Below are 12,442 nucleotides of genomic sequence, written 5' to 3'. Positions count from 1 at the left end.
CAGAAATCAACAACTTAGTAACTAAGAGCACAGATTTGCATGAGTTTCACTTATTAGCTGTGCGTGTAATCCTAGATGGACAAGTTACTTAATAACTCAATCACAGTTTCTTTTTCTCTTAAAAAAATATGGATAACGGTAGAATTTACATTAGATAAATGCTTAGTGGTTGGTTATGGGATTAAACAAATAAACAAACTTTACCTATTATTGTTCTCATTATCTTCCACCATGGATCCTATACAGAGCTTAATTTCTGATGTGTAAAAAAATGATAATTTTTTTTTTATTTCCTAAGGTGATCCCATAAAAAAGAATACCCAAAATGATGTTATAATAAAGCTTAACTATATCACGGTATTAAAAATTCTTCTGATTTACAAAAGCACCTCCTTACCTTGTTTGGTGAATAAATATCATCTTGAAATAGTTAGAAAAAGCAGCAAGCACTGCTCTGTGGGCTTTGAAGTAGACGTCTCCAATAGCAACGGTGCAATCACACAGAAAACCAAATTCTCGCTGCATGTTCAGCTGCTGCAGAAGGACAAGGCTATGGCTAGCTGTGTCCATTGTGGCTCTGAGAAAAAGGACAATATAGTTTTTGCTTTTTTTTTTTTTAACCAAATTGGCTATAGTTCACACAAACCTACAGAGGTCAGGGAGACCGAAATCTAAATGAAATTACTCAACAGTTTTCAATACTGTTAATCTAACCCTAAACTTAGCTAACATTAAATTATGATAACTGTTATCAACTGTACTGAAAAGGTAATACATGGCCTTTTTAAAACCTGGTAAGAAAGTGACTTGTCGTGGGTGCTGACAATGTGAAAGAGGAAGTTTGTCCTTTTTTTTAATCTATGTGACCACAATGTTTCTAGTCCTCAGTTTCTTCACTGGCAAAAATGGGAATGAGGTTCTGATCTTTGCCTCAGGGCCAGATGAGATAAGTTACCTGAAAAGCACCTTGTAATGGAAACTACTGTTCAAATGTCAACTCTAAATGTGTGCCCTGGCTAGGCAAGAGCTGTCCCTGCTCCTTAGGGATCCTCTGCGTATTCAGGGGACACTGGCCACCTAACTATCATGTAAGTTTGGGAAACTTATCAGTCACAGAAGCCCTTAAAATAGATGTCAAGCCACATGGGGCTTGGAGCCCAGTGGGAAAGAACCTAAGCCCTGACCTTAACTGGACTCAGACACATACAAGCATGGAAGTTCCCGAAGAAGAAGAATGCTGGATGGGACCACTGCTCTCAGGGGGAGCGGAAATCATGCCTCGGGAAGAACATGCAAAACAATTCTGGTGGAGAAGCCTAGTGTGAGCAGAGCAGCAAGAACATTTGAGGGACCCTGGAAGCAGGAGGCTGGGCCATCCTCTCCGTCCACCTTCTCCCACCTCAACTGTGCAGAGAGCCCTGGTGCTTCAAAGAGAAGGCAGGTGTGGTATAAAGGGCACCACTGGGGTCTGGGAGAACTGTCTCTAAAAGAGCAGGTCCTAAAAAAGGAATGAAGCTTTCTCACTAACCAGACAGATCAAAGTCTTAAGGAGGTCAGTGATGAGAGTGGGAGGTTAGCTGTCTGGAGACTGGCAGTAGCTTGGGCTACAAAATGCTGAGTGAGGGATAATAAAAATCAGCAGTTTATAATGTTTCCTGTGTGTCAGGAATTTTTCACGCATTTAATTTTCAATACAATTCTGTGAGAAAGGAAATAATCAATCCACTTTACAGGTGAGGAAACAATCAGCACAGAGGGCTGACTGACCCAAGATCATGCTGCTAGTGAGATGCAGAGCTGGGGATTCAAACCTGGGCACTGGACTCCAGACCCCCAGGGTCCTCCCTCTCCACCTCCCAGAAAAAGACACAACCCACCAACTGAAGGAGCAGAGGGAACAGTCATCAAGTACCCTGGAAGTCTCAGAGGAATACCTGGAAAGAAGAATCAGGGAGAAACCCAGATTCCTGCTACTTAAGCAAATGTGACACAGCAAAATAAACATTTAAAACTGGTAAAGACAAAAGCAATTATTACTGATAAAAGGTTAGAGCTATTTTAGTTAAAACCACATATTTAATGTACTAATATGAAATAATCTCCAACACATATTAAGTAAAAAAAAGAGCAAAATGTAAAATTGTGTAGAGAAGACTACTATTTATGAAAAAGTGGTAGAGTGGTTATTTTATTATTAAAGGTGGGGTAATAATTAATGCATAAATATATTCTTATTTATGTATACATGTCTGGAAAGGTTCAAAGAAACCACTCTGAAAGGTTCAAAGAAACCACTCTCGTTTCTGCTAGGGAAACTAGAGAACAGGGAGTTAAGGGTAGCCAGGGGAACTATCCTGTTTGAATATGCTGAAGTATTTTAGACAGATAAGTAGATAAAGAGCACAATGTAACAAGCACCCGCCTCCCATCCACCTGGCCCGGGGCACAGAGAGTAAACCACCACAAACAGGGAAGAAAACCACTGCATCTCTCCCTCATTCTATCCCCTACCACCCCCTACTCCTTGCCTCCAAAGGCAGCCACATCTTGATTTAGTGCTTATGACTCCACTGTACATCATCATATTTCTACTGCACATGTATATATCCCTTGAAAGAGAAAGTGAAGTCGTTCAGTCGTGTCCGAGTCTTTGGGACCGCATGGACTGTGGCCTACCAGGTTCCTCCATCTATGGGACTCTCCAGGCAAGAATACTGGAGTGGGTTGCCATTTCCTTCTCTGAGATCTTCCCAACTCAGGGATTGACCCTGGGTCTCCTGCATTGTAGGCAGACGCTTTACCATCTGAGCCACCAGGGAAGTCCCATATATCCTTTAAGAAGGTTTTTATATGAACAGTATTATACTTTAGGAATCCTAAAACTTCTTTTAACTCTATATTCACACACTACTTTAAAAAATTCTTCTAATTCAAACATAATAGCTTCCCCTGGTCCTCCCTCGAGTAACAAAACAAAACACACATCCCTTTCTAGTTCATTTTAAAAGCTTTTAAGCAGAAATAAAATAAGAAATTAAGATAACAGAAGCTACAGCAACCTGAGCCTATCCTCTGAGAACATAATCAAAAATCCAGGTTGTGGGTATTGTTCCAAAAGGCCATTTAATCAAAAGTCATTATTTATTGTATTTGCCACATTTCCCTGATTCTAAAATACCACCAATTTATAAGGAGATTAAAAAACCAAATTAAAATTCTATATTAGATATTTTAATATGTGAAAAACAAGTCTTAGATTCAATAAGATAGTTAAGGTTGACGTACCTTAAACCAGTCTTACAAATTATCTCCAAAACACCTCCCCCTTGGATCATAAACATTTTCAACAGTTCCCTCTCTCTCTCTCTCTATACATATATATATATAGATATGGTGTATATAAATAGTGCATTAGTATAGTGAACTATTGAACCATGTAGAAATGAAAATGGCACATACTAAAAAGCCACATATATAAAAATCTGTGGTTAATGGTCTGAGTAACAGTTAAATTCACTTATCAAACAAATATTTTGTGAAGAGAAATTTAATAAAGGAAAGTACTTGAAAGCATGCACCATACAAGGCACAGGGACAGAAAAAAATTACAATGATGTTGCAGTCAATAAGCTAATAGGGGAGACAAAACATAAAACAGAGCAACTATGACATGAAGCAAAAGTGGTAAGTGCCATAAGAGCAATTGGACAGCATGAGGCGGAGATAAACAGGAAGCCCAATGAGAAATAAGCCATTTGAACTGGATTTAGATGAAAATGGAGAAGGTCAACATAGCATTCCAGGCAGAAAAAAAAACCAGGATGAGTAAAATCATCACCATTAGGCCTGAGAATCAAGACTGCTCTAGTAGCAACAAATATAAAAGATTAACAAAGAAAAGGCATGGAGCAATAAAGACCAGTAAGTAGTCTTTTGTAACATCTAAATAATGGCAGTGGGAATGAAGAAAGGAATACAAGAAGATATACAAGATGGAGAACTGACAAGCATTGGCCGAGAATTGGATGTGCTCAGTCACAGAGAAGATCAAGTCAAAAGTGAGTTTCAGAACTCCAGCTTGGGCAACTGGAAGAATTCATTCATTCCTCAGGATCCTATTTGCAGAGTAACTGCCATGTGCAAGGTGCTGATATACAGGTAGTAGAGCAGAATGCCAGAGGAGAGGTACAGAAGCGGCTTGGTAAGAGAGGCTTCCTTCTGCACACAGTGAGTTTGAGGTGTCCACCCTAGGACATCTGAGTAGAATGGGCAGCGCTGGAGAGGAGGTCCTCCGAAATAACTGGGCTGAAGTCACCAGGAATGGATGGGGTTACCAAATAAAATAAGAAAAAAGTAGAAAAAAAGGCTAAAAATGAATCCTTCAGAAACACGGATACAGCGAGACAGACGAAGAGAAATAAGAACATATATTGTTATTGAGGGAGGTAAAGAAAAAGCGAATGCTCTGAAGGGAATGGCATCCCACTCCAGTATTCTTGCCTGGAGAACCTCATGGACAGAGGAGCCTGGCGGGCTACAGTCCATGGGGTCGCAAAGAGTCAACACGACGCAGCGACAAACACAACACAAGAAAAGGCAAGAACCTTGATGGGAGGAATGGCTGAGAAACATGGGGATGAGACCAATTACAAACACCCGCCAAGTGTGCTGACCAAGGTTTCTGGTGACCTCTCTCAACACTCTGGGAAAGAGCAGAGTATCTGATTGCAGGGGGATGTTAGAATGTTAGAAAGCAGAGGCCATTGAGGATAGGTACAGATAGAACAGGATACTGAGGGAACGGCAGATCAAAGACTTCCAGGCTGAAGAGGGGTAGAATCTCTAGAAGCTGGAAAGAATAGAATCAAAAGTATAAGTGCAGCAGTGAGCCGTGGAGAAAAGAAATCTTTTTTTTTTTTTTTTTTTTGATTGTGGAAAGCACATGGTTGAAGTAAGGAGAAGAATCTCAGAGTATTCTTCAATGGCACTGATTTACAAACTATGATGTCAGTCCATATGCAGAGGAAAGAGGTGAGTTTAGGCCTTGAAAGAAACCCATTAATCCTTGATATTAATATGGAGTGTTAAAGTTTACAGAGAACATTCACACACAGTAGTTTCTCTTTCTGCTTCAGATAAGATCATTTCCATTTACCTATCTTCAAGTTCACCATCATTCCTGTTAACCCATTTTTTATCTCAGATATAGTTTCAGGACTAAAATTTTCATCTCATGTTTTCTAAGTTTCTATTTCTCTGCTGAGATTTCCAGTTTATTCACATATTATGACCTTATTTTCCTTTACACCCTTCAGCAGTTACAGTAGTTGCTTTAAATCTTCTCAGCTAAATCCAACCTCTGGGTCATCTTGGGGTCAATCTCCATTAGGATGATAGTTTCCTATTTCTTCATGTGTCTCATGATTTTGGATAAAATCTTAGACACTGTCATTACTAAAGACTCTAGGTACTATAATATTCTTCCAAACAGCACCAATGTTTTTTTGTTTTGTTTTTGCAAATTAGCTGCTGCTGTTGCTGCTAAGTCGCTTCAGTTGTGTCCGACTCTGTGCGACCCCATAGACGGCAGCCCACCAGGCTCCCCCGTCCCTGGGATTCTCCAGGCAAGAACACTGGAGTGGGTTGCCATGTCCTTCTCCAATGCATGAAAGTGAAAAGTGAAAGTGAAGTCGCTCAGTTGTGTCCAACTAGTAGCTACCCCGTGGACTGCAGCCTACCAGGCTCCTCTGTCCATGGGATTTTCCAGGCAAGAGTACCAGAGTGGGGTGCCATTGCCTTCTCCGGCAAATTAGCTAGGCTGAACTTAAACTCCCAAGTTCTGCCTCCACTATGGTTTGGGGTTTTTGTGTGTGTTAGGTGTGCTGTTTGGAGGCTGCTCAACACACATATACATTTCAGGGTTGGCAAGAGATTTAAGCTGAATTTATACACAGTATTTGGGGGTCCCATCAACAACGTTTCCAGGATTTTCCTCCCTACTTTCTACCTATGTGGTCACTCTGAACTCTCGTGGAATCTTCCAAGACCAGGGATTGAACTTGTGTCCCCTATACTGGGTAAATGGATTCTCATCCACTGTGAAGGGTGGCACTTATATTTTGCAATATTCTTTAATACCTGACTTTTAAAACTATAGCTGGGTTCTTTTCTTTGCCTTTTCAATCAATCTATTGCCACATGATGTTTTGGTTCAAATGTATTATGAGAAATTGCCTTGGCAAAAGCAAGATAATTATAAACCCACTGAAAGAAATTCAGGAAACTTCAAGGTGTCAGTGGACCACACTTTGAGAACCTCTCTCCTACACTATCTTTTTTTGATCCTATGAGGTACTAAAGCAGATCCTGTATTATTTCCATTTTCAGGTTAAGAAACCATAAGCTCAGAGAAGGCAGGAAAGGTACCCAAAATCAGATAACTACCTGTTAAATGGTACTGACAGAACTTCACGTCTGACCTCAAACTCAGTACCTTTTCTTCAAAATCCCCATCTAGAACTATCAACATATATACTGACGGCATATTTTGCAAATATATTGAATCAAATAAAGGGATAAATGTTTCAAGTTTATAAAATGAAATAAACTCAAATCTGTTAAATAAAAAGTTTGAATGAACTTTTATATATATATAAAGGTTCATTCAAACTTGTTTGCATTATAGACATTTCATGTTTTAAGGCAGCACAACCAGACTTTACCTTATGTTAATAGAACCAAAACATCACATAGTTAATTCAGGACGTTTTCTAATACAACTTACTTTACAAATTATTAGAGAGGCTTTTAATATAGCCTTTGTTCATCATTTTTTGTCTACTCATTTGATTTTCTTTAGTATGTGGAATAGTCAAAATTTCCTATGTGTACAGAAACATCTTAGAAGTTACATGTGAGAAATTTTCATGGAGATTTAAAATGTGAGAGAGGTTGCAATAAAATAACTTACCGTTATATTTTCAAATGCTATAGCCAAATGTAATGGTGCTAGATCTTAAAACGGTTTATCTGTTATCAAAGCGATATTAATAATAATAGCACTGACATTTAAGAGACTACAAAAAATTGTTTACTTACTAGACTAATAACTCTGGATTAGCTCAATCTAAGTAAGCTAGAACAGTTTCAATGTTAACTTGATATCCAACATCTTTAAATTTACTTTAAAAAATATTTTATAATACACAGACTAGACTCTTAGATCTGGACTCTCAGACCTATGACAGCCAGAATAATGCCCTACAATGTGCAATTTTTCATTCTGGCAGGCTATAAGACTCTTCAGTAAAAGAATAAACAAAAGGAGTAAGACATCCATTTCTCTGGAAAACACATTTTCTTTGTGGTTTCCACCACTGTAACTTTATTATTAAGACATGGAGACAGGAAAGTTGGCCTAGGAATGTGTACAGTTTTTTTGAGATACTTACTCATGGTTATAAATACAAAGGTAAAAGCAGAAATATCCAAAGTGCTACTTACTAAGATTTTATACAATGATTTTAACTTTTTAATTTACCTTCACATGATTGTGGCAGTGTAATGTTTTATAACCAAGAGAAAGAATGTTTGCAGAAATCATTTTACCCCAGAATAGTGGCTCTAACTGCATTGTAAAACCTTCTATGCAGAGCTGTACTGATGTCTGAGTCCTACTCCAGATTAACCCAAACAGAACTGCTGAGGGTGAGGCACAGAGCCTTTTTTAACCTCCTCAGGTGACTCCTGGAGAAGGTAACAGCAGCCCACTCCAGTATCTCTTGCCTGGAGAACTTCATGGACGGGGAGCCTGGCAGGCTATAGCCCGTGGGGTAACAAAGAGCTGGACACGACTGAGCGACTAACATACAGGTGATTCTAATATAATGCCTCAATTAAGAACCACTGCATTAGAAGAACAAGGGACCCAGGAAATCCAAGAGACTATTTCACACACTAAAATTACAGAGAAAAGCTATTTCACAAGAAGGGCTTAAAATGTGGGAATTATACGAATTACATTAAATGAACCAAAATCAACCACTGTAATTCTAATTTTAACTGTAAACTAAAAATTTGCCAGATCAAGAAACAGAAATATTCCCAAAGTAGTATGGGTCTTGGGGGCAGATGAAGAACACACCATTTTCAAACTTCTTTTTCAAAAGTACTTAGGAAAAAGAGGTATATTTACTCTCTCAGACACTATTATATCTATTTTTATAGTATCTGAAAATGACATGGAAATTGAAGATCTGAAAATTCTTGTGTGAGGTAAACCCTGCAGTAATTCTAGGCATCTGCTAATGAAATTATCTCTGAAAATGTTAAGAGAAGAGGGTACGGAGCAGACGCGGTAGATGGTACAGGAAGAGCAGTTAAGCTCTAGAAACCTTTAACGGAACAGGGGAAACGCTAGTTTGGGGCCTGCTGCCTGTTGGTAGACACAGCCAGCCTGCTACATCTCTGCTCTCATCTAACCAACACGTGGGATGCCTGCTAAAGCCGCAATGCCAGGCAAACATGAAAGCTAACACCGGTGAGTGCAAATTGCTACTGGATCTTAAAAATATCAGAACCCTGTAAAGGAAAAGTTTCCTCTTAGTCCACTAAAAAAAATTAAGTCTGCATTTCTGAAAGAAAAAGCAAACCACTGACAGGGCTGGAGAAAACTGGAAAACAACAACGCTGGTACAGACCTGGGACACAGTACAAACAAGAACGATGATAACTTCTGAATACAGGCGAACCAATGCTTCCTTTGCCACACAATGTTCCACACACACATTATCCACATGTGTTAATGAAACCCTTTGCTTAAAGTGCCTAGGATTTCTCAGGAGGAATTAAAGAGCCATTGTATGATTGACTTGTAACCAGGGAAATAATGAATTGAAAGATATTCAAAAATAACAACACTATAAACACGTTTTCTCCAGGTAAGATTAAGAAAGAAAGAAAAAATTCCTGCTAGAAAAGGAAAGCAGATGTGTTAATAAATTCAACCAATAATCCTGAAACTGTTTGCTTCAAACACTTTCTTTCCTCTTCCTCCACTCTCCCTAAGCAAGCTCAAGCAGCAATATCTTTTCTAGCCTAGAGGAAATATTGTTACAGTTATTAATGGCTATTATTATAGAGTAAATAGTATGTGTAAGGCCTTGTGCTAAATGCTCTATGTACACTATCTCTTTTAATCCTCACCATGACTATATGTATTATTTTTATTTCCACTTTACAGATAAGAAAAAACCTAGGCTTAGGACATACGACAAGCAAATAGTACAAAGTGGGATCAAAAGCTATATTTGATTCCACAGCCTGTGCTGGTAACTATAAACTGGAACAGTATTTTTCTTAGCATTCTTCTCTCAAGAGACTGAAGTTCACATGCAATTTGGAATAAATAAGCAGAAAGGGGGCACAGGAAGTGGTGTAGAAGTACTTTATAATTTATCAAGATAAGAGCACCTGCACAGCTTTTTAAGACAAGGAAAAAACCTGCAATAATATAAAACCCCCAACTCTTTTCTGGCCTTTATTACTAAAATGTACAAGTTTTTCTTTAACAAGATGGTCAAGCACCATCTACGGACCATAGTAAATAAATCACTTTGGTTCAGTGTTGGGGAGGGCATTATGCAACACTTCCCAGCACAGCCCTGACCAGGATAATTTATGGCCAAGGCACTTGGGCCCCTCCTCCCCAGCTAGACAGCCTGGCTCCTCCGCACTCCCCTCAGGAGATAGGGTGGAAGCGCACAGCTCTACTTTCTAAGGCGTAGAGGGCAGCTGAAAGTCCTGCTCAGCCTCTCTGGGCAACCACAGGCGCCAATAAATCAGCCACAGGCGATTCACTCATCCCCTTCCTGGCTTGAAGTGGTAGCAAGATCTAATGCAAAAGAGCACTGACCAAACTTGGGAGATAAAGTGATTTAGCCTTGAGTTCTACTGCAAATGACAGCATCACTGAAGCCAGGTAAATCTTTCTGAGCCTGTTTCCTTGCTTGTAAGATGGGAGACAATACTATCTCCATTTTGGTAAATATTCATAATTCATCTATGAAAGAGCAACGGGCCACTGCAGGTTGCTGTTGGGCTGTTTACTCAATAAACCAGGACCAAATCCATCTCTGCTACCTCCATATAAGACATTCAGAGCTGCGCTGGGAGAAAAAGTGTAGCAAGTTATGTGTGGTGCCCTCCTGTCATCTTGCTAATTATCCCTGTGATGTTCTATTGGTTCCTGAAAACCTCCCAGCCATCAGAAGTCACCTATTCTGCTTCCTATCCCATCAGTGTTTTGTTCCCTATTAAGAGAGCTGACGTCTGATAATGGATTAATAGTTCACTCTTAATTAAAGCATATTCAGATTGCCAAAGTGATCTCTGGTGCCTTTACCCAAGGAAGCAACTAATGCTGCACATCTTGGTTATTCTTGCAGAAAACAGAGCTGAATGTTTTTGTGCGGGGGAGGGGGACGAGCTTTGAGCTCAAAGTGTATTAATAGGCAGTCTATTCCACCTAGCAATAGCGCCAACCACATTCCTTAAGAGGCCAGAGTTATCACACTAGCCAAGTCTGATTTCTCAATAACCGGAATCAAGTACAATCACCTCTAGCAGATAAGTCTCTACAGTGAGTGGGTTAAACTGGCATCGCACTCCTGGTGTGGTGAGCCCTGGAGTCTAGTTATTGAAGAGGTATGGGACTCCGATCAAGCTAGTCTTTTGGCCTGGTGTCCTCACCTGTACAATGAGAGGGATGAACTGCATTTTCTATTAGGCCCCTTTCGGCTTTAAGACTTGTGATTCTAAGGTGTACTTTACATACTTCACAAAATCCTGTGAGAATAACAGCTTTGCCAAAGAGGAGTCCCAAAAGAATGCATGCCACTGGGGGGAACCGGGGCGTTAATTTATGAAACATGTTAGCTGCTGTCAATTTCCAGGTACGGCGCGAGGCACTGCCTAAGCAATTTGACAACAGCTTGATTTCTCCAAATAAAGAGTGCTAAAGAAGGCAGCGATAGATGGAGCAGGCTTTAAAAAGTAAAACTGATTTAGAATGAGATTAACATAATCTGAAAAAAGAATTATGGAGATGAGGGGGAATTCCGGCCCTAGAGAAGGGGTAATCACAAACGGGGCTGTGGAGGGGAGACGGAGGACAGTGCCTGCAGCATTCCGCCAGTGGCACCTGGAGACCCGCCCACTGGCGAGAAGGGTCCGGGGCGCAGCAGCCTGGGGAATGCCGCAGGCCCGTGGGGGCTTCCCGCGCCGGGTCGCCCCGGGCCCCCCAGGCGGAAGGTCTCCATCCCTTTGAAGCGCCCCGGAGCCCAGTCCCGGCCTGCGTCGGGCCTGGCGGCCGCATGGTGTCAACAGAGAAAGGCCGCTCTGGACATTCTCCGCCCAGCTTTCACTGACGGTTGCCATTTTCCTCCAGTACCCTGATTGACATCTCAAACGGACCAGAAACACCCATCTCCCCAGCTACTTGCATCTGTCCCGCGACCGGCGCAGCTGCAGGCCGCCGCCCTAGGCGGATCGCGGCGGGAGGGACTGAGCCCGGGGCAGCCCATAGGGGCCGGGCCGCGTCACTTACCCAGAGGCCGCCGCGGCAGGCAGGCGGCCGACTTCTCCGTGCGGGAGGGGCGCCTCCCGCGCCGCGTACGTCACGCGGCAGCGCCGGCTCACGCACCCCGCGGCCCGCTCTCGCGCGGCTTCCCGCGCCAGCTGCCCGGCGAAGGGCCCCACGTGACCGCGCCCCTCGTAGCTGAGGAACCTGAGGCGCGGGGGCCGAAGTGTGCGTGCGTGCGTGCATACGTGCGCGGCGTCCCGCCCGCTCGCCCGCCAGCTCAACTGGCTTGGCGGGGGTCGGCCCGCCCTCCGGGTGCCTTCGCCACGGTTGCTAGTCGTGACTCTGTAGGCGGAAGCGTGGAGACCAGCCTGAGCGTCACAGGCTCCCACACACACACAACCGCGTGACCCGGGGACTTTCCCCAGGGTGTGCAAAAACACAGGCACCACCTCATTTCAGAGATGGGGGCGGGAAAGGGTGCACCCGCGTCTTCGCGGGAAGAGGAGTGAGGGCGCGGGGCCAGGGAAGCTTAAGCCCCGGTAGCCTAGGAGGGGAGGCGGTCGGGCGGGGTGGGGCATGGCGGGGGAAGTGACTCAAGGCCAGAGGCGGACAGGCCCGCGGAAGGCAAGCGTGGGGGAGGTGCGGGGAATGGGCGACCCTGAACTGACTGGTAGCGCACGGGACGGGACGAGGGTTCCGGCGCCCCCCGAACGCTAGGAACGTACTGTGAGGGAGGGTCCCAGCTGCTGGGCCCTCTGGGGCCGGGCTCTGACATCTGGACGGAGTGGGAAAGCAGCAGCCTGCCCTTGGGGAGCCGGGAGGAGCCCAGTCCCATCCAGCTGTGCAAACAGGAGGAGGAGG

The 12,442-nt window shown here is 42.8% G+C and overlaps 1 protein-coding gene across 4 annotated transcripts in view; it reads right to left on the bottom strand.

Annotated features, from left to right (window-relative positions):
- Positions 1–12,442, bottom strand: part of ZBTB25 (zinc finger and BTB domain containing 25) — a 46,338-nt gene that overhangs the window by 33,788 nt on the left and 108 nt on the right. For 3 of the 4 annotated variants that reach the window (XM_018054078.1, XM_018054077.1, XM_018054079.1), the window contains exons 1-2: positions 11,606–12,145; positions 398–577 (exon numbers count right to left, since the gene is read on the bottom strand). In XM_018054078.1, the coding sequence (XP_017909567.1) occupies positions 398–570 (173 nt within the window). In that variant the 5' untranslated portion in view covers positions 571–577; positions 11,606–12,145. Of the gene's footprint in view, positions 1–397; positions 578–11,605; positions 12,146–12,442 lie in introns of those variants that run through there. The other variant, XM_018054076.1, reaches the window with a different exon arrangement.

This window comes from Capra hircus, chromosome 10 (genome assembly GCF_001704415.2).
Source record: "Capra hircus breed San Clemente chromosome 10, ASM170441v1, whole genome shotgun sequence".
NCBI classification, from domain to species: Eukaryota; Metazoa; Chordata; class Mammalia; order Artiodactyla; family Bovidae; genus Capra; species Capra hircus.
Note: the sequence above shows the minus strand (reverse complement) of the source record. Positions and strands in the feature narration are given on the sequence as shown.